Here is a 26,304-nt window from a genome sequence, read left to right as displayed (position 1 = left end):
TCAATAAACTCCAAACCTTAAGAGATAAACTTAAGAGTTTTGCCCCATACAAATCTGCTTTGTATTTGAGGCACTTTCTTTCTTCCTTCCTTCTTTTTCTTTACAGCATTGAGGATGGAACCTGGTGCTTCATATTAGTTAGGCAAGCGCTCTGCCATTGAGCCACTTCCCTACCGCCTTGAATAGCACTTTGAAAATTCACAAAATGTCTCTTCTTCACTCACAAAGTTCACTTCATAAAAACCTATTCCCAGGGGTTTTATATTAATTTATGATTCTAAGCTTGGAAAGGTCATTTCAGGGCCACATTTGGCAAATCATCCCAGAGAAGAAAATCCTATTTATACTGACGTTCCCAATTGGCATTACAAGGCTGTTCTTTAGCCTCCTGCTCTGAAGTCTCACAGTGTTACTCTGAGCTATGGATACTGGGGCCTGGCAAATGAGAAACCAGTTTTCTTTCAGAGTCTCTATCCTGCTTCATCCCAGCTGCTGCTCCTGCTCTCTGTTATATTGGAGGAAAAACCAAGCTATAAGAAACCTGAGAGAAGCAATGTTAATATTACATTGTTACTTATGCAGCGGCTCCAGTGTAGCATTGTAGTCTGGACCTGTAAAGCTCCTTTGCCTTAGTTAGTTTGGCCAAAGTAGTCTTTCAGGCTAAATCAGGCCACAGAGCATTTGACTTGAAGCATGGTTCCCAACCTCTCTAAGTCTAATGAGTCATTGAACCTAAATTCATTAGATCACCATTTTTCAAACTGTCTGTGAAAGTGAAAAAACAAGATTTTTAATTTTTAGGTTTTTTTTAAAATTCCAGTTCATTACAAACCATACTTAATAAAAACAAATAATAAAAATAAAAATAAAAATAAAAATAAAAATAAAAATAAAAATAAAAATACATAATAAAAATGTATTTGTAGACTAAAGTAATTGTAAAAGCATAAAAATATAAGGCAAATTTTTTGTTCTTAGATTCAGCAGACTTAAGATATGTGTGTCAAGTTGCCATGGATGTTTCTACATGTTATTCTTTTTTTTTTAATATTTATTTTTTTGTAGTTGTACCAATAACTTTTATTTATTTATTTATTTATTTTTATGTGGTGCTGAGGATCAAACCCAGGACCTTGCATGTGCCAGGCGAGCGCTCTACCGCTGAGCCATGATCCCAGCCCCTCTACATGTATTAATTCCTGAATTTATGTGAGCAAGTGGGTTTTGAGCTACATATAAAGCTGCCTGTCCCTGGACCCACTTTGAGGGTCACTTCCCTGGGGCACATCCCCCTCTGACATGCCCCTTTGCTTTCCTTGGTACTTTAGCAGTAAGTGGGGCCTTCCTCCCCATCCTCAGATATCATGGGGAGCCCATTCAAATCCCATTCACTGGGTAAGATGAAGAGGGAAGAAGATCGTTTGCCTCTAGAGGTCTGGTTCTGATCTAGCCTGAGAGATGGGTTGGGAAGATATGGCAAGAGAGATGGCTGGATAGAGAACTATGTTCTTTAAAGTTCCAGCCTAGAGAACTGTTATTCAAAGTAGGAACTCTATTATTACTGGGGAGGAAAATAGCACACCTTTCCACTTTGCAATAAGAAGAATATAAAGATGAACAGAAATGCATGTCATAGCTAGAAGTAATCAAGTCGATTCTTCCCTAGTCTTCTTGGTTTTTTGTTGTTGTGGTGGTTGTTGTTGTTGTTTTTTTTTTTTTTTTTTTTTTTTTTTTGCACCAGGGATTGAACCCAGGGGCAGTTAACCACTGCACCACATCCCCAGCCTTTTTTATTTTTTACTTTGAAACAGGTCTTGCTAAGTTGTTTAGGGCCTCACTAAGTTGCTGAGGCTGGCCTCAAACTTGCAATCCTCCTGCTTCAGCCTCCCAAGATTCTGGGATTACAAATATGTGCCCGGCTCTCTAATGAAGAAACTGATACTCGGAAAGACAGTTATCTAGCTAAAGATCAACATAGTACTAAGAGCCAGAACCTTTATAAATGAAGGGTCAGTCCACTGACTCCAAAGAGTTCTTTCAATGTGGTCAAAAGAGGTATTATGGTACAGCCTACTCAAGTGGGCCTTGGGGAGTCTTGTTCTTCACCCTGCCCAGATCTGTCACATAGAAGACGTAAAGGGCTTTCCCATAGAAGGCATGGAATGATAATGCCCCTTTCAGCCAAAACCTATGATTTTGAGCTTATTACTATAATACATCCATTACTTACTGGCTAATGCAATTTGTGTGATCTTTACTAGAAATTGATATTTGACTAAGAGAGCTTGCTCTGCCTGGATTGATCCAACCGGGTGATCACATTTCTCTTGTCTGTGTGGAGTACTCTCTCCACTGCACACAGCAGGTTCTTGCCAAAGACACATAAGATGGACCCCTTGAAAAAGGATGTCCAGCTGTTTAAACATCTGTTGGCCTGCCCTCTTGAGTGATAGCCTCATAATTTTCTTAGCCCAAGGACATGCCTGCCAGCTAGCTACAAGCCTTCCTTGACCATGGGCTTCGAAACCCTGGCCATCTGGGGATTCTATTGTCAAATTTGACAAGCATGTGCTGAGTTTTCCAGGTGCTTCCTGGGCAGTTTACTCTGTATTATTATTAGCTCTTTCACCTTGTTATACCTTAAGTTAGACAATTTTATTTGTTGATCGGAACTCAGTAAAACTGAGAGGAAAAAAAGTTAGATTATTAGATCTAAATGCGGTATTTTAGCAATTGTACTCTCCATAGGAAAACTGATATGTTAATTCACTTGCCATTCACTAGTAGCTGAAAGTAATTTTTTGGAAAGCCTTTTGGGAAAGAATTGAAAAAAATTAAGCTTTTTTTTTTCTCTTTTCCTGTAGGATACCATCAGAATGGCATCATCAAAAACCAGTTTGTGCCACATCCCCACATTCCTGGAAACCAGAGGTCCAATCAGAAAAGCCTGTATACCTCCATGGTCCGCCCACCCTTGCCACGGCAACAGTCCACAGGCTCTGACCGAGTGTCACAGACGCCTGAGAGCCTGGATTTCCTCAAGGTCCCGGACCAGGGTGCTGCCGGGTAAGATTGCCATCTCTTATAATGTGAAGCTGGCAAGCTCTGTCTCCACTGATTATGCCAAGGGTTCAGAGACTTCTCTAGGCTGTCAATGTACAAGTCTAAAGTTCAGTTTTCCACCCAAATGCTGTAATTCATGACCCAAGGCTTTAGAGCTTTGGCTGACATTTCTAAATATGCAGCCAAGTTGATAGCTCACAATGCATTTCATTCTGTAGTGACAGCTTATCTTAGAAACAGCAGAAGACAGGTCCTCTCAGCCCTGAGATTCCATTACTTTATACCCTTTTTTTCAGTCTGACACAACTGAGGAATAATGGGATTTTTTACTTCCATCTGTGCCTGCAGTTGCATAAACATAATTGCTTAGAGTCTTAGCAACATTAAGAATAGCATCCCAGTGTCCTATGAGATGGGGATGTTTAAGACTACTGCTCTTCGTGGCCTCAGCATGAGAGCCTCTCTGCCTTCCTAGAAAAGAAAATGAAGAACAGTGAAAGGAACCCAGGCTCTTCAGCCTAAGGAGGCAAGGATTCCTAGAACTCTTGTAGACATTCAAAGGACTGACGGTGTAAAAATGAGAATAGACATGACCTGGGGGATAGGACTGGGTCCAGCTGAAAAACTAGTGAGGGAACACTAGACTCTGGTGCCAGCTACATTCTAGGTGCTCAAGGGTGAACTTCCCTGAGATACAGGGAATACCTTAACACCTAGGCACAGAGTGTGTGGAAATCACCACATAGAATCTTATAAGCAATATTCTCAAATGACAGAGAAGAGGGAAGTGAGACCTGGAAGAGAATACTTTTTAGCCTCTATTTCCTTTCTAACATTGGACCTGCTACTTTACCTCTTTGAACTGTGTACATTGATGTAATACCCATCAAGCTTACAGGGTGGGAAAAGTATACACACAAAATACTTAGCATGTTACTTAGCAGGTGGGAGACTACTCAGTCAACTGTAGCTTGAGGATGATGAGATAACCACTATCTCATGATAGTTGGACAAGTGACTTTCAGGAATCTTCCTCTGCAAGGTTGAATTCAGTAAATGCCCTGCTTCAGCCCACCTTCTTACTCTTCCCCTTCCTCATGCCCACTCTACTTTTTGCTCTTTCCATGTCTCTAGATAGAACAGTGAAGAAGTTTTAAATGATTAGGAGACTTGTGTACAAAACAGACCTGTGCTGGTACAGAAACAATAACTCCTTCCTTCACCCACCACTGTTAGATATTTTTCCTGATTTGGACACTTCCTCCTAAAGATCACAAAGTTGGTAGAAACTTTACCATGTTCTCTCACGGTATTCCTTTTCCCCTAGCAAGTCTTACATCATTACCCAATTTGGGTCACAGTTTGGAAAACACCTTAGTTAGATCATAAAGATGGCCATCAGGGCCAGGCATGGGGTTATATGTCTGTAATTCCAGCAATTTAGGAGGGTGAGACAGGAAGACTGCAAGTTCAAATCCAGCCTCAGGAACTTAGCAATACCCTGTCTCAAAAAGGTGGTGGTGGAGGGGGCATGGGCTTGGAATGTAGTTCAGTGGCAGAGTGCCCCTGTGTTTAATCCCCACTAAATACCCCACTAAATACTAGGATGACCATCAGGAGAGTGAACACTAACCTTCACTAGTGTGTGCTCTCTCTTGCCCATATACACTCTCTCTTTTCCTTCACTTCCTTTCCCCCAGTCCTGGGTAAGCAGCTATCCTACCAGTTCTAATGGCCAGGTTTTACCTGACTGGATTAATCTAAATAGTAGTTCTCAAATTCTGTTGATCAGAATCACCTGGAAGATTTATCAGCCTACTTCCAGGGGGCTATATCTATAGATCTGGGGTAGGGCCCAAGAATTTACATTTCTACCAAGTTTCCAGGCAATGCCAGTGCTGCACTATTGTCTGATTGATAAAGCCAGGGGAGGTTCTCTTTAAAGGTACATTCCAAATATGCTATTAAGGTAATGGGAGTTTTCACTCTATAACCTACACCCAGATTATTCAGATGGAGAACATCATTAAAATAGTCACACGATTTCTCCTAGACCCAGTTTGGTTTCCCAAAGTAGGCAGGGAATTAAAAGCAATCAACAGAATGCACCAGATCTCTTAGCTCTGCCTGCTAGCTTCCTACTGGGTTTGGTTTTGGCAAATAAGACCATCTTTTCAGCCTGCTTTGCAAGTTACAGGCTTGCACATGGGCCAGCTGGGAGCATCTGTCAGCCAAAAGTAGGCAATTTAGGAACATTGTGTCTTAACTGAGGCTGCTCCCTTCCAGTCCTCAGCTGTGTGGTTCCCTGTTCTAGTCTTCTCTTACCCTTTACCACCTCCAGGCCTAAAGATCAGGCACAGGCAGTGCTATCTTGGAGACTGGCTATGAGAGGCTGGAAGGAGAGGACACCTTCATCTACTAGGCACTTCCATTTTCTTGACTGTTGTGTGGAAAACTCTATTATTAAGCATGCTGAATCCAATAGCTACAAGAATCCTAGCCAGCCTCCTCTTTATACACTTCAGTCTGCCATGCAGACATTCCTTAGAAAATAGGAACTTGGTCAAAGGCTGAGGTCTGTCTTAATATTTATTTTCTAAAACATATAAATGTGAAAATTAAGAGTGTCTGATGTTGCCAGGGACTGCAGACATGGCATTTCAGGAGCCTTGTGGTTACCTAAATTTAACAGCTTCTACTCTTTGCCAAGAAAACACTAATTGCATTTATTCCATGGGAGGTTATTGGAGCACATGGGAAGTTTGGTATCCTGAGCTTTGACCCTTTACTCTCAGATACATGAGTCTTCCTATTTACATCAAAATTCTAAACAGTCATCTTGAATTTATCAATTCATAAATAAGTCTGCTATAGTTTTTCTTTCCTGGGCTTTCACACCCTATGTTTATCTTTCCTTTCTCCTTCCCTCAATGTACTTTTCATTATAGACATATTTAGCATATGCAATCACTTCTTTTTGATCAAGTAATATGGATAAAATCAAATGATGTAATTAGCACCTAAGGTTAATTCAAGAAAGTATCTTTTTTTTTTTTTTTTTTGTTCAGTCAGTTGTTTTTGGAGAGAACATGAAGACTTCACTAAATTAATTTCCATCCCAGCTGCATTCTGTACCCTTGTATTGCAATACTTACTCACATGTAGCCATTGTTGTCTTTGTTGTTATGATCATTCTTCAAAAAACACTGAGAGATATGCAGAGGGAATCATTATCCCTTAGCATAGCTTCTGAAAAGTCTGATTCAGGTTAAAGATTTTTTCTGATTCTAAAGGAAAGGGAAGAGGCTAGGCAACAGCCAGGTAAAAGCCTGCTCCTCCACCTTTGCCCTGTCTTCTTAGGCACACTTTTAGGAATGCTTTGCAACTTTTCCTCCTAACGTGCATAATCATTATTGGAAGCATTAAAACTCAGACTGGAAATGTCTATTCCCCTTTTTAATCCTGTGGTCTGTTTCATGAGAGGACAACTTCAGTAAATTTCATATACTCCAGAGATTGATCCAACTCAAGTTGGGGAAACAGAAAAATAATGTAAGTGCTCAGGCTAGGGCTTCTGGCCACACCACAAAGCTGGGGTCAATAGAAATATTTAAATGCTGCCTGTATGTCTCTCATCAAGACTCTCCTAATGGAGTCATATTTTCAAAGTGCTAAAAATTTCCAACAAGCATCCAATAGCAATATTTCTCAACCAGTAATCTATAGGAGCAGCAGACTTAACCTGGCCCAGGCAGACATGGAGTTCAGGAATTCCTGGCATCCATTCCCACATTTCCAGTAATGTTTATAGATTCAACCTTTTGGAACAGAGTGTATTTTAAGAGCCAGAAGTAAAATGCCATTATTTTCCGTCTTAGAATTTCAAGACATATATTTCACATTTGCACAACAAAGAGGTGATATTTGAAAGCCTAATTCCAGCTCTCCCTGGCAGAGACAAGGCACACTCTCATATGAGCCTGGGACCTTCTTGGAAGGTCACAAAGGATAGCATGGGGGAATGCAGACAGTAAGGATTTGTAATAGCAAGAACTGGGTATGAGTCTGGTCCCATTTTTTTCCTTTTTGTTTCATTCATCAGATTATTTATTGAGGTTTTGTGTTACTTTGTTTGTTGTGCTTGAACTCAGGACCCTGTGCATGCTAGGCAAGTACTCAGACACTGAGCCAACTTCCCATGTGCCTTCTGTGTGGTACCTGATACTTGTCATTTAGTTACTTAAACATCCTATGCCTTAGTATGCTCACATGCAGTAGAAATAATAATAAGATAATAATTTTAAAACTTACTCCTCAGGTTCTCTTAAAGAGTAAATAAAGGCCAGGCATGGTACACATGCCTACAATCCCAGTGGCTTGGGAGGCTGAGGCAGGAAGATCATGAGTTCAGAGTTAGTCTCAGCAAAATCGAGGCACTAAACAACTCAGTGAGACCCTGTCTCTAAATAAAATAACAAAACTGGGCTGGGGATGTGGCTCTTTGGCCCAGTCCCCCTGAGTTAAAGTCAATAAATAAATAAAGGCTTTGTATACTGTAAATCACAATGCAACTTGAATTTGGTTTTGTTTTCAGCTTTTTGAGATACTGTGAATTGAACCCAGGATTTCACACATGCTGGGCATGTGCTGTACCACTATGGAACAACCCAAGCCAGAAAATTCTTTTGCATTTGTTTCATTATCATTATTCATCTATCTTAAAGGGAAATTTTAATATTCTGCCAGAATTGAGAAGTGGGTATTCCCTGGCTTAGAGGCTTTGTCCTCAAGAACCCAAGGGCTGGAGATTTTGCTCTGGTAGAGCACTTGCCTAGCATGTGCAAGGCCTTGGATTCTATGGCCAGCACTCCAAAAATCAGGAGGAAGAAAAACAAAACAAAAACACCAAATTTCTGGCCTACATAAGTTTTGGACTCCGAAGGTCTATGCTTTAGACATTGCTTGCCTTGGGCTGGGTTGTGGCTCAGAGGTAGAGCACTCGCTACCATGCATGAGGCCCTGGGTTTGATCCTCAGCACCACATAAAAATAAAATAAAGATATTGTGTCCACCTATAACTAAAAAATATATTAAAAAAAAAAAGACATTGCTTGCTTTAATGGGGGAAATGGGCAGCCACAGGAAACCAAGACAGGGAGAACCCTTTTCCCCAGCACATCCACAAGAATAGCTGTGCTGCTGTCTATGGCACAGACCAACAGCAGAGCAGAGTTATCTGGTCACATTGCAACAGCCACTAGACACTAGAACTATATTTGGACAACTTAAATAAAAGTCACAAACTTCTTTTTTGCTCTGAACTATTCCAACTAAATTAGGACTTAGCCCCAATAACCATAACAATCCACATCCCATGGGAAATGAGCAATATGACCAGGGCAGACAAGTAGCCCTCAATTTGGAGAAATTTGACATCATTTAGGTTTTTTTTTTTTTTTTTTTTTTTTTTTTTTTGGTGGGCCTTGGCCTATTGTGAGATTTGACAAGTGACCAAGAAACCTTGTGTCAGCTGGCATCCTAACATCTTGGCCCAAAGGCATTCCCTGGTCTTCCCCAGTCACTAATAGAGCATGTAACTTATAGTGCAAATTTTCATGAAGCAAACCAGATGTAATATGCTTCTTTCATCAGGAAACATTATTTACCTATGGATTGTAAGGTGATTATATTTGAGATCTAATGCCGCCTCAGGAAAAAAAAAAGAACCTGCTACAGGGCTGGGGATGTGGCTTAAGCGGTAACGCGCTTGCCTGGCATGCGCGGGGCACTGGGTTCGATCCTCAGCACCACATAAAAATAAATTAAAAAAAAAAAGATGTTGTGTTCACCGAAAACTGAAAAATAAATTAAAAGAAAAAAAAAGAACCTGCTACAAAAAAAAAAGCTGCTATAGTTCTGCTCCTTCATGTGTTTATGTTAATGGGTAAGAGTGGAAAATGTACAGATTGCTCTGAAATAATGGCTCAAGTACTAGGAAAAGTAAATTTTGTTGTACAAAAAATGACACATAATGAAACATTTGCTTACTGATATATAGTTTTATAACTATATACTAACATGTATGTGTGTGTGCATATATATAAATCTTTATATTTGAAATGTCAATATGATTAATAATTGTTTGAAATTATTAGTCTGAAATTCTTGATGCAACCCCCATTATCCCAATGAAAGAACTGTTTTTATAGCACAGTTTTTAATCCTGTGAGGTTTATTAGAAATTCAAATATCACAAAATACCAGAGGTGTCAAAATTATCTAAATCCTGCATAGCTAGTACAAATGTAGGCAAACAATTTTTAGACCAGAATGAATGTGGGTTATTGGAAGGATACCATGAAAACAGTAGTTTGCTGACAAACAATGGCAACTCAGGATAAAAAGGGCCTGAGTTGTAACATTTACCATTCTCTGTGGCTAAATACTAACACATGGCCAACTTCAAGCTACCCATCATGGTAGCAGAGTTGGGAAATGATAGGCAGTCCCACACCATTACATGGTATTTCTAGCACACATCAATCATAGACATGAATAACTTGAAGAGCATAGAAAGAAGTAAAATATTTAGGAAGGGATGAGTCATAAGTATTTATTGCCCTTCTAATACAACATTATTCTATTGTAAGTTCATATGATTTAACTTTTAATAATGATCTTGTTTAACAACTACTTCACAAAATTCCTGAAAGTTTAAACAATAGACTCTCACAAGCTGGCCTGAGGTCATTCCAACTCAGTGGGCATAAAGGTTTTGTTTGCTGTGTAAGAAGGTCTATAATCCCTTCTTCACTAGGTTGGCCAGTCTCCTCGGCTGGGAGTTGACACCCCTGATGCCTAAAAGTCCTCATTAATCATTTTTTTGCAGTTTGCTGAAAGTCATTTTGTCTCATTTTTAATTACACAGGATCGCCACCTAGTGACAGAAAGGGAATTGGGTTTTTGAGACTGTTGGGGCCTAACAGAGCTGGGAAAATGGCTATTCTGGTGGACTGTGTCCTACACTAGAATTTGGAGGTTTCCGGCTTGGTGAACTGTGGACTGTCACTGCTTCATCAGCAGACTTCCTGTACACATCTTACAGTAGAACACTCTCTGTAAAGTTTTGTTAGAATTAGAAAAAGGACTGGGACCATTGCTTGAATTGTCTCATGTTTTACAGATGGAGACCCTAAGCCCTGAAAGAGGTGAAGTGACTAGAACATGTGCCAGCCCACGGTAGAGCCAGGCCTCAAACTTGGCACACTGACTGGTAGTCAATGTCCCCCTCTTGCTTTACTCTGTCACCCTATCAGAGCCTATAGTTTGAGCCACACTGTGTTCCCAGGGCTGGGGACCACAGTGGTGAGCTCAGAAAGTTTCAGGCCCTGTCCCATGGTGTCTACTGTCTTCTCAGGGAGTTAGCCTCATAGTTACACAAGTCACTATATAGTCAGACCCCTGCTCTAAAGGACATATGGGCTATGAGCAGAAATGGTAAGGCATTTGTCTGGATATGAAAAAGTGGTGATGGAAATGAGCTCTGGGGCCTGAGCAGGAATTGGCCATGCTGCTTGGGGCTTGGGGGACAGGCCATGGGAGCTTGACCAGATCTGTGAGCCAGAGCAGTCAGTGTGGCTGGAGCTCAAGGAGTCTTATGCTTATCCTACTGCATTGACCTATGTAATCCCAAGAACCTCCATTAGTTATTTCACAGGAGTGTCACGAGAGTTAAATGAAGGAGCATCTATGAAAATGCCTGCTGCAGAGCAAGCCCAGCTAAGGCAAGTTTGCCTGTACCCCAGACAGCTAAGACCCGGGCTCCCAGAAGACATCCCATGTACTGACACTCACAAGAGTGCAGACAGGTGTGAGAATGAGGCAAGATGGTCATGGGAAGGAGATTCATGCTCTGACTCTAGATCACTTTGGGAACGTGCTATCCTCTTGGAGAACTTTGCATCTCTTCTTAGTTACAGGGAAGAGCCAGACCAGGCTGACCTCAGTGTTGCCTTAATGTAGCCATTCCTAATGCAACAGGCAGAGCTCTTCTCCACCTCCACCCACCCATCCACTCCTTCTCCAAATCTGTTTACCCTCTGCTACCCAGAAAACACCTTGTCTCAAAACTGCCCTGGTCTTTCCCATCTCCAGCTGTAAAGTGCTGTGAACTCCATTCAATCAAGAGCTTAATGGCCTTGTGTTTCCAGCACGGTAGCATTTGTTTGGGGCCTAGAATAATCAAACCAGCTGTTTCCATGGGTCTACACAGGAACCCCAATTCCCCAGATAATACCTTTTCTACTTTGACCAATAGCATTTATCCTGAGGAAGTGGCCACTGATGCCTTGGGATCAAAGTTCATGTAGGGGCTTTGGGCAGTCAGGTGTTTGAATGATCCTCCCCACCTTCACTCTGACCTGTGCCTAGGACACTCCCCAGCAGCTGCCTGACATACAAGCCAGCAGGGACACTCCAGGGCTTAATGATGCATTGCACAACCCAAAGAGGCCCCATTCTATTTACTTTTTTAAAAAAAGCAACTTCATGTGAAATGTGATTTGTATACCATAAAATGAACCCATTTAAAATGTTCAGTTCAACAGTTTTCAGTACATTCGGAGAATTGTGCAAACCTCCCCTATTTACTTTTTTTTAAAAAAAACTTCATTCAGATATCATTTATATACCACAAAATTAACCTGTTTAAAAAGTATAGTTCAACATTTTTTCAGTATATTCAGAGTTGTGCAAACATCATCATAAGTTAACTTAAAACATTTTCATCACCCCCCAAAAACACCATTCCCATATCCACTACCCCAGCCCTATGCAGTTACTAGTCTATTTTCTAGCAATCTAGACTAGCCTGTTATGGACATTTCACATAAATAGAATCATACTGTTGTTAAATTTATTTCTAAGTGTTCTTTTTTGATGTGGGATTGTTTTCTCAATTTCATTTTTGGATTTCTTGCTGTGCATAGAGATATAGCTGAGTTTTATATGTGGATTTTATATTGTATAAAAAAATCTAGCATCTTAATAATTCACTTATTCTAATAGTTTTTTAGTTTATTCCTTAAAATTGTTTCCATGCAAGATAATCTCATCTTCAAGTAAAGGTATTTCCACTATTTTCCCAGTCTGGATGCCTTTTAATTTTTGTGCCTAAAAGCCCTGGCCAGAGTTTCTAGTATGGTACTGAACAGGAATGGTAATCACTGACATCCTTATTTGTTCCTGATCTTGGGCACGAAATATTTCCTTTCAAGGTAAATAGGATGCAAGCTAGGGGTGTGGAGAAAGGAGTTCTACCCTCAGCTGGGGCTAATGAAGAAATGTAGGAAGGCACCAGTATGGCACAATGTGCAGCTGGGATGTGAGCTGGGGACATACCTGGCAGAGACTTTGTAGGTGCCATAAAGGGTTTTGGTCTTTTTCCTAAGAGCAGAGAGAAGCTGTTAGAAAGATTTTCAGGGGGAGATGGAGTGAACTAATTAAAACTGAGCTAAGGTGATGGTCAGATTTAAGGTGATACTTAAGTCTCAGAAAGGAATCATCTGGCAGAAAAGACATGAAGGAGGAAGAAGAGAGAGGACTTGGTCAGAGCAGGAGGCAGACAGAGCAGGGATTGGTGGTAATGATGCCACATGGCTACCCATGGAGATAGTCTTCTCTCAGGGATTCACTCATTTTATCTTCCCTCTAAATAGTCTCACTCCCTCCCCCAGTAGGCAACTGTACCTAAGTTCTAACACTATTGAACTCCAGAGGCCTCTGTTATCTACACCAACTCATTCCCCCGCTGACATACAAGAGGCCACATATCTCTCTGAGGACAACAGGTGTATACAAAAACATGTATGTGTGCATTGAGCACATGCACTTCCAACTATGCTCTACTGCTCAGCTGCAGGCTTCCTCCCCTGCCCCAGGGGTATTCTGGTGCACAGCCCATTCCCTTGCATTCCTTGCTGCTGGGAAGTCAGATGACTTCTGATATCCAGGCTAATGGCTCTTATTAACCAAATGCTGACACATCCCCAATATATAGGGTGCTTCATCAAAAGCCTGCCTGCTTGGCCAGCTTTCAGAGCCGCCAGCACTTCTCCAACAGAGAATGGGGATTTCCAATGGACACTAGGTAGGAAGTGAAGTCATGCTAATGATTTATAAGATGCCTTTCCTCTGCCATCAGAGAAAAGTGCTTTGTGTATGTTGGCCTGAGAGAAATGGAGCCAGAATAGTTTCGGGATTTGTTCCCTCCCACTCAGGGTATGGAAAGAACCATCTAAGGAGCCCCACCCCTGCTGGGGCTGCCAGTCAGTCCCCTCTCTCCCAATGAACATCTGTCAGTACAGGACTTTAGCAAGGACATTGTGCTGTGGCCTTCAAGAGCCAGCCCAAAACTGAATGTGATTATTCATTTCAGAATTTAAGGGCTGGAAAGACCCTTTTCCTCCCTCCTCCTGTTATGTAGGTGTTAACAGACATGACAGACCTAAGAGCCATTCCCAGACTTTGAGTTTCTACTCAACACTTTTTAGAAGAAATTTTAAATTTCTTTTATAGCAAGTGAATATATAGGCTTTACCCTGATTTGTTTTTAAGCCAAGTGGCGGAGGGGGGGGAATGATTCTTGTTTCCCTATCAAAAATGCTTTTTATAAACATTTATTGTTTCAGATACAAGTTTAAAGAGATCGCTAAAATGGAACAAGTTATAGTTACATGCCTTGGGACACTATGAATGGTGACTTGAATAGCACAGTGTATAGATAAAGAAGAAATTCAAAGCTCAAGGATCTTGGTTAGTGTTAAAACACTGGACATATTTTTGACGACATTATGGGGGATTGGTCCTGGCATCCAATAGGTAGAGGTCAGGGAAGAGGCCAGGGATGCTGCTAAACCCCCTTCAGAGCAAAGAAAGTGCACGCGCACACATACCCCACACAACAAAGAATTATCCAGTCCCAAACATCACTAATGCTGATATTAAGAAACTGGATATACTCCTGTATGAGAATATTCACAGAAATATTTATTTATAATAGTGAAAACTGGAACTATTCCAAATGATCTTCAGCACAAGACTGGATGAGTAAGTTGTAGCATGTTCATGCAATTGATAATGTAAAGCAGCAAGGATGAGTGAACTACAACTACATTCAACAGGGCACATCTGAAAAACATATAATGATTCCTTTTATACAGCCACAAAAACAGCAGACAGGATATTGTTCAAGGATATTTGCATGTGTGGTAAAACAGTAAAGACAAGCAGGAGAATTACTGATAGAAGCAGGAGAATTACTGATAGAGTTAATTCTGGAAGGGAATGCAGTTAAAAAGAAGTACCCGCATGCTTCTGTGGCACTGGAAAATGTTATGTTTCCAAAGTTGGGGAAGGAGGAATAGATATGTGACTTCATTATTTAAATGTTTAGATGTCTTTTCCACATTTCTTTCTATGCTGAGGACATGATAATAACAGCAGCTAATGTTTATAAAGAGCTATGTCAGAGAGGGTATTTTTATTCTTGGAGAAAGTTCAGGGAGTGCGCTCTGGGCCATATAGCTTCTAAGGATGGAAGTAGGTTTAAACTTGAATAAGACAATGTCCACCCATGCTGCAAACCACCATACTTAACTGCTGCCCCCGTTGGTTCCCATCTCTCATCTTCTTCCACTCTCTCCACAGTGTCCGCAGACAGACGACCAGTCGGCCTCCACCAGCAGGTGGCAGACCAAAGCCTCAGCCCAAGCCCAAGCCCCAGGTGCCACAATGCAAGGCTTTGTATGCCTATGATGCTCAGGACACAGATGAACTCAGTTTTAATGCCAATGACATTATTGATATTATCAAAGAAGGTAAGTGCATGACTGGCTGTACCCAAAGAATATGCAGTTACTTTGCTATATAACTAGTCTAAACATGAAGGGAATTTATGGGCTTCTCTGACTGAAATGTGTAGAGGCAGGTCAGGCCTGAGGCTATTTGTTCAAGATGCCAGCTTCCTTTTCTTTTTAATGCTTCATTTAGTTCTGCCCTCTTCTTTGTATGTACTCCCTTCTCAAGCCATTTTTTTGTTTGTGGTGGCAAAAAGGAAGCAGAATTGCAGGCCATGTATGAAATCTGCTTTACCTCTGAAACTTCTTAACCACTGGACAAAAGTCCTAAATTTCAGTCTGATTGGACCAAATTAGTCAGTTGCCCATTCCTCTATCAAGTTCAGTATCAAGACAAAGACTGTACCCTGAGTGGCTTAGTCCTGCAAGGAATGGCCCTAGAAAATAGGTGGAGGTCTACCCAACCCAAACCTCAAGTTTCTTGATAGTGAAGGTAGATAGAAGCCAGAGAAGCAACCTAGAGTATCCATTGTCAAAGAGGTCCCTGGGCTTGGCTGAGGGCTTTCTTAACTTGGGAGCAAAGATAAGTGTTTATGAAATCATAAAAACCAAAGATAACTGACTTAAGTTGTCAGAAGAGTCCCTATGAAGGACAGTTTGTGGTGAAGGATAGGAAGAGTTCTCTTAGGACAGAGACAGAAAACTCATGAAGATCAGAAAAAGCAGATTAAAGCAAGTTGATCCTTGACCATGATACAGAATCCCCAAAGAGATGTCATAGAGATGAGAAGATGGTAGAAATGGCCTGCGGATAGAAGGTCCCGAATATCAGGCTTCAGAGAACTTGAAGACAGTGAGGAGCCATTCATGGTTTATAAACAGAGCAAGCACAAACTGAGTGGACAGTAGTTTGGGGCAAATTTAACTTTTCAGGATAGTTCCAGGAATTTTAACAGGTTCCTTTATCACATGAGATCATTATAAGGAGAATTATGGACCCTGGACAGTTTCCCTCAAAATGGCCTTTGAGTGTTATTGTTCTAGTTGTCTACAGGCTTTTTAGTGTCCTCCTCAAAGATATCAGGGTTGAAACAAACTTTTTTCTTTTTGGTACCAGGAATTGAATCCAGGGACGCTTAACCACTAAGCCACATCTCCAACCCTTTATTTTTTGAGACAGGATCTCACCAAGTTGCTTAAGGCCTTGCTAAATTGTTGAGTCTGGCTTTGATCCTACTGCCTCAGCCTCTCAAGGCTCTGGGATTACAGGCATGTGCCACTATGTCCAGCTGAAATGAATTCTTAAACACAGATGAGATTTTTATCACCAGGCTTGTTTTGCAAAACTGTTGAAAAAAATCTAATCCAGTAAGGATATTGATTAAATAAGCTGCTATATTCAGTCAGTGAATGTTGATACATTTTTTTTTTACTAAAGATAATATAGAAGTACACTATTTATTGACATGACAAATGTTCATTAGAAAAAGGAAACAGGTTATAAACTGGACTATAGTCTCATTTGTATGTGTGTAAAAATATACTCGTGTGTATATGTGAATGTTATACAAAGTGTTAAATGCAATCTTCTTAAGTGTTCAACTTAAAAGTATTACTTTCATTTCTTAATATTTTTCAATTTCTACTGAAATAACACATTGGTTATAATTAAAACAATTATATTGTATATACAATGTATAGTCCTAGAAGTTTTCAAAATATGCTATTAGTTATCACTGTAACTTATTTATGAGTGTACAAATAGACATCTAATTAAATGAAATAGAGTCTAGACACAGATCACACATACATAGGTATTTAGTATATGATAAATGCAGCATTTTTAAACAGAGGGGAAAGAATAGACAATTGCTTTACATTTTGAAGAGAAAAATGAAGTTATATCTCTACCTCATACACAAAATAAGCAACAGATTTGAGTTAAAAATCTAAAAATATATGATAAAATTATCAAAGTCATAGAAGAAAACCTAGAACATTAATCTTTGGATGGGAAAAGCTTTCATGCAAGACATAAAACACAAAACCATGCAGAAGTTAACCACATAAAGCTCACTTGCAACCTTCTATATGTGAAAAGCACTATGAGCAAAGTAAAATATTTGGTAGACCAGAAAAAACATCTTAAACATGTAAGTAGCATCTCCATGTGCATAGCCAAATAATCCATTCCAAACATGGACATAGCCTTTAAGGCAGCAGAGAACAGAGCCTCACAGATCATGAGTGAAATGCAGAGCCAACATTTCACCTACAACATCAGCAAAGATTAAAATGTGAGAGTCCACATTTCCCCAACCCAGGCAAAACGGAAGATGTTAAGAGACTTAATAACGACATATGTGCTATACATTATATAACAACCCTGTGAATCAAACTAAACTCAAACAAATATCCACACTCAGTGAGAAGAGACATTGTGAACACATCCATATCGGGGGTCAAGTTTTGCTACCAAAGGAGTTACTGAAAGCTCATTTTTATAACTGTGGAGTGCAGTAAGAATATAAACTCTCATGTTTACAGTTAATCAAGAAAATAGAGATCTGGGGATATAGCTCAGTGGTAAAGCACCTGCCTAGCATGTGTGAGGCCCTAGGTTTAATCCCCAGTATGACACACACACCAAAAAAATAGGTACTCTTCTTAGTAACAGTAGGAGAAATACATACATATCTTTTTTTTTAGAAGAAATTTGGCAATATTTACCAAATTCTTGGGGTTGGGGCTAAAGCTCAGTGGTAGAACACTTACTTGCCTTGCAGCTGTGAGGCCCTGGGTTCAATCCTCAGCACCACATAAAAACAAATAAATAAATAAATATAACTGTGTCCATCTACAACTAAAAAAATTTTTTTTAAATAATAATTACCAAAATTTTAATTCCCCATCAATTAACTACTTTAGATTTATTCTTCATTCCCTATACCAAGATGAATTTCAAATATAAGTAGATAAGTATTAGGCACATGCCTATAATCCTAGCTACTTAGGAAACTGAGACAGGAGTATTGCAATTTTGAGGCCACCCTGGGTAACTTAGCAAGACCTTGTCTAAAAAAATAAAAAAGGTTGGGGATGTAGCTCAGTGGTAGAGTACCCACCCCACCCCCCAGGTTCAATCCCCAATTCTTAAAAAAAAAGAGAGAGAGAGAGAGAAGAAAAGTCCAGAAAGTATGGTATTGTTTTGTTAATATCAGTGTAAAAAAAAGGATTTCCCCGGGCTGGGATTGTGGCTCAGTGGTAGACAGCTTGCTTAGCAAGCATGAGGCATTGGGTTCAATCCTCATCACCACATAAAATAAATAAATAAATAAAGTTAAAAGTTATTTAAAAAAAAGGATGTCCCAAAAATTATATAAAAAATTCTATAATAGGTCTGTTGATTCAACTATTTAAATATTAAAACAGTATAAAAACATAGGTGACTGGTGGTGTGGCTTAGTGGTTGAGCCCTTGCCTAGCATACACAAGGTCCAGGGTTCCATCCCCAGCACCATAAGAAAAAGAAGAGGGATGTTTGCAATTTTCAAGAAAGCTCAACAAGCAACAGAAAACCAGACAGACCATAATGAACAGTGGAACATTATCAGCTATAGAAGAGAATACAGAAGCTGCTTTTATTTACCACTTAGCTATCTCTCTTCCTCAGGAGCTCTTTGTTCATGGATATGAAATAATTGTTACTATATATTGTTAAGGTTTTTAAAAGTGCAGAACATACAGTATGCTATCATTTGTGTACAAAGGGGTAATTTTTAAAATGATGACTTACATGAAGTACAAGAAATAGATAATATATTTTCCCCTCAGAGAAGGGATTTGAATATCTGTTTTCACTGATTGTCCTCTTGAAAGTATGAAAAATGATTTTTTCAAAATAAAGATATTAGGGCTGGGGTTGTGACTCAGTGGTAGAGTGCTCGCCTTGCATGGGTGAGGCACTGGGTTCAATCCTCAGCACTACATAAAAATAAATGAAATATATTCTGTCCATATTCAACTAAAAAAATAATAAAAAATGTAATAGGAAGTCTGTGCTCTTTGACCCAGAAATCTATCCTACAGAACTACTTACATGTGGACATAAAAATAGACATATGGCTGGGCACAGTGGCATATACCTGTAATCTCAGCGGCTCAGGAGGCTGAGGCAGGAGGATTGCAACTTCAAAGCCAGCCTCAGCAACTTAGTGAGGACCTAACCGACTCAGTGAGACCCTTAGCAACTCAATGAGACCCTGTCTTTAATAAAATATAAAAAAGGGCTGGGGCTATGTGGCTCTGTGGTTAAGTGCCCAAGGGTTCAATCCCTGGTACCAAAAATCCACAATCCCTGGTACGAAAAAATAGATGTATGGACAATGATTGTATTAGTAATGAAAAATTGGGAAGAAATGTCCTTCAATAAGGGAATTGTTATATGTAAATATTGGTATATAATACAGCTGTTAAAAAACTAAGTACAGATATAGAAAGATTATGTCTGTTAAGTTTTGAAGTTCTAGATAAATAAGTATTAATTGGTCTGTTTTCTGTTTTAAATGGATTTGTTCATGTTTATAATCACATGGAAAAAGGTCTGAAAGAATATATACCAAATTATTTTTGGTAAAGGGACTGTTAGTCAGCTTCCTGCCACTGTGACCAAAAAAAAAAAAAAAAAAAACCTGAGAAAACAACCTGAAGGAGGAAAGATTTATTTTGGTTTCAGAGGTTTTAGTTCATCATTGCTTGGCCCTATTGCTGTGGGCTTGTGATGAGGCCGACTTATCTTGATGGGGAGCACATGGTGGCGCCAAACTACTCACCTTATGGCACCCAGAAAGGGAGGGGGCGGGGGAGAGGGAGGCCAGGACAAGATACAACCTTCAAGTGCACACCCCTAGTGACCTACTTATTCTAACTAGGCCCCACCTCCTTAAATGTTCATCAGGCCAGACAGTGGTGCACACCTTTAATCCCAGCTACAGGCTAGGGCAGGAAGATCAGTTTCAAAACCAGCCTAGGCAACTTGGCAAAGCCCTGTCTCAAAATTAAAAATAACCTCCCAATAGCCCTTTAAATTATGAATTAATCTATTGATGAGATTAGAACCCCATGATCCCATCACCTTCCACATGTCTTACCTCTGAACATGCTACCTTGGGGACCTTTAACACATGAGCATTTTAGATCCAAACCATAACAGAATTGGAATAAAGATGGGAAATCAAGTGTATGAAGGATCATCACAGACCTGGTTCTCCAGATTCTGAGATAGGTTTAGGAGTGGTAATACCTGTGAAAAAAAAGGGGGAGGAAGCTGGACACCATGACCTGACAAAGTCTCCCAGCTGCCCTGGGCAGGTTTGGCTAGAATGGATCTTATGGGAGCTAACAGTGGAAGCTGTCCTCATATCCCTGCTGAAGATTCTTTCTTCAAAGGGCATCTGAGTGGTACATTTCTGTATCTGCCATGGCGGAAAGGGTCACTTTTCACAACAAACTTTTTCAAAATAACACAAAACAAAGAAGTGAAAAGAGCATGGATGAAGTCATTTGAATCACCTCTTTCTCCCCCTGCAGATCCTTCTGGCTGGTGGACAGGCCGACTACGAGGCAAGCAGGGCTTGTTTCCCAACAACTATGTGACCAAGATCTGAGGAACCAGAGACTGACACATGGGGCAGAGGAGCTCCAGGCGCAGACAGGGGAGGGGACATTTGGAGACTCCCTTTCTGATCCACAGTGAGCGGTTGCTTCTCCAAGACCTGAAGCTATTCTGGCATCTTTCCCATGGAAGACTCTTGAAAAGTCTGGGTTGGGGACAGGGAGTGTTACTCCATTTATCCTAAAAGGTAGCCTATTCATAGGAACCCAGGAGGGCAAAACAACCACCAAGATTTATTTATTGTATTTAAACCTGGTGAGAAGACAAGTGAGGTCCACTCAGACCTTGTTGGCTTCAACCCAAAACCACCCCACTTGCTCACCAGGCCTAGAGATTGGCTATAGATGGCCACTGACAAGTGCCTTTAGTAGAAGAGCACATTTCTTTCATTCCTGTTTTCCATACCTGATACACACATTCCTCTCTGCCACTTTCCTTCAGGGAGGACCCACCCTCTGCAATTTGGGCTTGGTGTGAATAGGCACTTACTGTGCAAATGCCAGGGGCAGGTTGGACTCTGAGCCCTCAGGAGCAGAGGGTCACTGATTTACCTGTGCTGGGGCCATCAGGCTGCAAGGCAGGAAAGGGGCTGGGCACTGGGCTGTCAGCCTTGCTTTCACTGGGTCTTCAATTGGAATGTGGCTGGCCCATGTTGGTTATGTTTAATGCTGTACTTATTATAAGAAGGATCTCTTTTTTCCCCCAAGCTGTACATTTATAAAAACAGATCATATACTGTATATATAAAAATATCAAGATGGTAGAAACATGTATGAATGTACTAAGTAGTATTCCACTGTACTCATTCATAAAGGTAGGCTTTATTACAAAACTCCCATCAGGTACTTTCAGACATGCCTTTTCAACTACAAAAACAGTATCATTGCTTTTCAGGTCGGTCCCCGCAGACCTTTCTTGACCCTTTCACTATAAGTAATTTTCCTGTGATCCCTCTCTGCAGCCCTCGTCCTACCTCCCAAATAAATAAAGGAATCAGTGAACTGCTTTGTTTTTTCATGTTTGTCATGGGCTCAAATTGATGATGGAGCCAATCCCCTAGTGTTGGTTTTCCATTACTGTAACAAATACCTGAGATAATCAACATAGGAGAAAAGACTTTTTGTGGCTCAATTTCAATCCATGATTAGTTGAACCACTGGCCCACTGCTTTTGGTCCTGTGGCAGCATAGCACATTGTGGCAAAGCACCTGCTGGAGCCCAGCTGCTCACCTCATAGCAGCTGGAAAGCGAAGAGTGTGGGAGATGCCAGGATCCCAATATCATCTTCATTGGCCTGCCCCCAAGGACACAGCCTTCTCCCACTGAGCCCTGCCTCCCAAAGACTCCACCACCTTCTGAGAGTGCCATGAGCTGGGAATCAGCACCATGATCTAATGGCACCACAAGTCTTCAATACATGGGCCTTTGGGCAATATTATAGTTCCAAACTAGTATTCTGCCCATTCCCAAGAGTCCCAAAAGTCTTAACTGTTCCAGTATTGCTCAAATGTCTCCTCTGAGACTCAAAGCAGAAATTTTTAGCTTTAAGCCCCTGTAAAAATCAGTTACATACTTTTGAGATGCACAGGGTAGACATTTCCATTTCAAAAGAGAGGAATAGGAAAATAGCAAGGAGGGACTAGACCAAAGCAAAACCAGAACCCAGCAGGGCAAACATCATATCCTGTAGCTCCATGTCTGGTATTCAGGGCACTGACAGAATGTGGGCTTCAAGAGCTTGGGCAGCCCCACTCCATGGCCTTACACTGTGTCTCACTGGCTGCTCTCTTGGGAGGGCTCTGCATACTTCTGGCACCTTCCTTTAGTAGACATTCCACATTCCTGCATTTCTGCCTTTCAGGGGTCCCATTGATTGCAGCTTTGCTTTGGCTCTGTGAGGCTACTTGCAGGAACTCAGACCCTGCCCTGCACTGCCTGGCATACGAGGTTTTTCTTTGAAATATGGGCAGAAGCCTCCATGACTGCATACCTCTTCCGTTCTACATGCCTGCAAAACCAGCACCATGATCTGATGGCACCATGATCTGCCACTAGGACCTGCTGGAACTGAGTGCTTTACCTGAGTGCACACAGGGAATCAAATTCCAGGGAAACAATTCCTAGACAGTCCTGCAAGTCTTTGAAATGAGTGTCTGGCCTAATCCTAAAATATCTTCAAGACAGCTTTCCTATTGCCCCAGTGCAAAGTGCTTGGCTTCTGTTTAACAGCAACGGCACCCTCCTTGGCAGCACCTTTAAAAGGACTCCTTTCCTAGCCAAACTGCAAGTTTTCCAATTTTTTTTCTACTGTTTTGCTTTGCTCCCGATTGTCACAATAAACTTGGTTAAAAGCAGCCAGTAATACCCATGTCACTGCCTGAATGGTGGACTGCCTTGAAATTTTTCTCCACCACATAAATTAATCTGTCATCTTTCAACTGGCCTCCCACAAAGTCTCAGGGCATGGACATAATGTCTTCAAATTCTTTGTCACCATTACTTTTCACATTGCTATCAGCATTTTGGTCTTCTAAGCCCTCAGCAAAATTGCCCATTAGGCTCCACTTAGAGCATTCTAGGTTTTCTCTAGCCCACTGCTCCAAACCTTTCCAAACTCCTCTCGTGAACCAATTTCAAAGGATTCTGAATGATACTGTCAAATATAGTCATAGCAATGACCCTATTTATCAGAGCCAATTTTCTGTGTTAGCCTTTTGCTACTGACAAATACCTGGTATAAAAAGAGGTAAAGTTTATGTTGGCTCATGGTTTCAGAGGCTTCGGTCCATGACTATTAGGCCCCATTACCTTTGGGCATGTGGCATGGCAGCACATCAAGGGAGGAACACTTAGCAGAGGAAGCCACTCCATGACAGGCAGGAAGCAAAAAGCAGAAGAGTCTGGAGTCCCTTTAATGGCACATCCCAATGACCTAACTTCTTTCCACTAGGCTCCACCTCCTAAAGATTCCACCACCTCCTGAAAGCAGGGAACTCTCAGGCTCTAGGTAAAAAAAAGCTTGGCTGGGGACCAAGCTTTCAACATATGGGTCTTGGGGGAAAATTCAAGATCCAAACTATAGCAACCCCAGTACATTAGCATATGACCTTATTTAAAAATAAGGTCTTTGCAGAAGTAACAAAATTAAGATGAAGTTATTATAACTTATAATAATTATAAGGGGCTAAAAAGAAGACAACTGTCTACAAGTCAGGGAGAAAGGCCTGGAGCAGATCCTTCTCTCAACCCTCAGGAGGAACCAACCCTGTGGACTTATAGACTCTTAGAACTGTGCAGCAATAAATTTCATTTGTTTAAACTACCCAATTTGTGATACTTTATAAAGATAGACCTAGCAAACTGGTACAATGTTTATTGCAGTAATAGTGAAAAACTGGAAACAAGTTAATGTCCATCAGTAATAGAGTGGTTTCAAGAATGTCAAGTCACTACCTGTTCTCCATTCAGTTGTCATAATCATTGTAAAGCTATTGGGAAATTAAGAGTTTGAGCAGCCCTTTATGCTATTTCAGGATTCTCAAGATCATGGGACAAGAACATCAAGGGCTACTATGGAGGGCGGGGGAGATGGATCTAGATTTAGAAGATTAACATTTAATTCTCTTATATTTACTTCAAGAACAGGGAGTAAACATCATTCCATGACAGTGACAATGTTTATAGGGTATTTCAGTTCTAGTTTATGACCAGTTAGGAAAAAGGAAAATACAGCCTTGATGTAATGAATTAAGGAAAGGTAATCCTATTGACACTATTGTTCTCTGTATTTAGAAAGTACCTTCACAGTCACAGACTCCCTGAAAGTAGAAGGAAGGTAGATAGAACAAGAATTGGGACTGGACTTCCAATAGCCACTAGCACAGCACACAGGCTGCTTTCTTGCAGGCAGAAGTGCCAAGGTGGTCCTTCCTTATTTTCCTTTGACTGGCGTTTTAAATTTGTGTGTAACTGGGAACTCTCAGGCTCTAGGTAACAAAACAGGAATCAAGTTAATACCCTACACATCTGAAAAAAGGAACATACAAGGAGATGACAGATGCAGCCCTCATCACTGTAGCCATTACCTAGTACGAGGCTCAAGGCTCTTGACTGATTTGGCTTGAATAGGCAAATGGATTCACGTTTACACATGAAGATAGCTTAGATCCTGAAAGGGAGAGACTGAAATTCTAGAAAGATTTATTAAAAAGAAAAGTTTGGAGAAAATTGGTTTATTCTTGAAGTTATTTCTACATATTTAGAAATTTAATATGGAGGATACTGGAAAGATCAGTGAGAGATAACCTTTCCCTTTTTTTTTTTTTCCTCCATAATTAAAAAGTCTTCAGAAAAATGCTTTTTTTCCCTTTACGGTCTTTAATTCATTAACAGGTTTCCTATTGTCTCTGATCTAGTCAGGCCTGCCATTTTGCTCGCTGTCTAATTCAATAATTGGTTCAGGAATCTCTTACCCTGAGATCAAATGGCCATACATACCTCTCATCTGCAAACTGCCATCCTGTGTAAGTACAGGGTGTCCATGTGCACACACAACCCCAGGATACAACAGTATCAAACATCAGGTGGAGATGCATCAGATCCCTCCAACCAGAGGCCTAAAGTACCAAGAACCCAATGAGCAATGGCCACCCACCTTGGGTGGCCATGGTGTTCAAACTTCAAAGTCTTTGGTCTAAGAACCCTCTTACATTTCTCAATATCATTAAGGACCCCAAAGAGTTAGGCTTTTGTTAGTTACAGCTATCAATATTTACCATATTAAAAATTAAAACTTGGGCCGGGGATGTGGCTCAAGCGGTAACGCGCTCACCTGGCATGCATGGGGCACTGGGTTCGATCCTCAGCACCACATAAAAATAAAGATGTTGTGTCCACTGAAAACTGAAAAATAAATATTAAAAAATTCTCTCTCAAAAAAAATTAAAACTAAGAAAAAAATTTTTGAACACACACACAAAAAAATCACTAGCCACAAGTAACGACATCACATTCTGTAGCCAGCCCATCTGCCCAAACCTGACTCGCTGCTATTACCAAGTCCAGCCTGTGTGAAAAGATGATGATGAGAGTCCTTTCCCTTTAAAAGGACATTCCCTGGGAATTGTACACATCGTGTCCACTCACATTCTACTAGTCAGTATGTAGTCATGTGGTCTCAACTGAAGTGGGGCTGAGAGATGAACACTGAGCTATGGAAACCACTTATCCAGAGCACCAAAGTTATATAGCCTTCTCATAGTCACTGCTCCTTCCAGGCAGAGATGCACACAAGAACAAATGAGAAATGTGGATGTGCATCAATATGACTTACAAACTACTGAATGTCACAGAACACAGCTTAACATATAATCCACATACTTTCTCTCCATAATTCCATCCCAAACTCCTGCCCAGACCTTCCCTGAGTAACACTAGTCAGACCACCTGGCTGTGCTTCTAGGCACGTTTTACTACCTCAACAAGGCTATCTATAAAACCCTCCAATTTCAATACATAAAGATACTCCACACCTCTAAATGCTCAAAACTATAGTTAAAAGCATCCTAGTCAGGCAGCGCTGGCCTGCTCAAGAAAGGGGAGCGAAACCATTCTCCCAGGCCAAGGGAATTCATCACAGCTGGGTCACAGGACCTGACTAACGCTGCAGTTTTGCTGTGGGGCAAAAGGAAGCTTTCACTGCACCCTAGGCTA

At 40.8% G+C, this 26,304-nt stretch overlaps 1 protein-coding gene across 1 annotated transcript in view; it reads left to right on the top strand.

Moving 5' to 3' along the window:
- Positions 1 to 21,597, top strand: part of Myo1e (myosin IE) — a 197,068-nt gene extending 175,471 nt beyond the window's left edge. The window contains exons 26-28 of the mRNA XM_076850871.2: positions 2,865 to 3,066; positions 14,770 to 14,939; positions 20,508 to 21,597. Of these exons, the coding sequence (XP_076706986.1) occupies positions 2,865 to 3,066; positions 14,770 to 14,939; positions 20,508 to 20,584 (449 nt within the window). The 3' untranslated portion in view covers positions 20,585 to 21,597. The remainder of the gene's footprint in view (positions 1 to 2,864; positions 3,067 to 14,769; positions 14,940 to 20,507) is intronic.
- The last annotated feature ends 4,707 nt before the right edge of the window (positions 21,598 to 26,304 follow it).

This window comes from Callospermophilus lateralis, chromosome 3 (assembly GCF_048772815.1).
Source record: "Callospermophilus lateralis isolate mCalLat2 chromosome 3, mCalLat2.hap1, whole genome shotgun sequence".
NCBI classification, from domain to species: domain Eukaryota; kingdom Metazoa; phylum Chordata; class Mammalia; order Rodentia; family Sciuridae; genus Callospermophilus; species Callospermophilus lateralis.
This window is presented reverse-complemented; position numbering and strand designations above follow the sequence as displayed.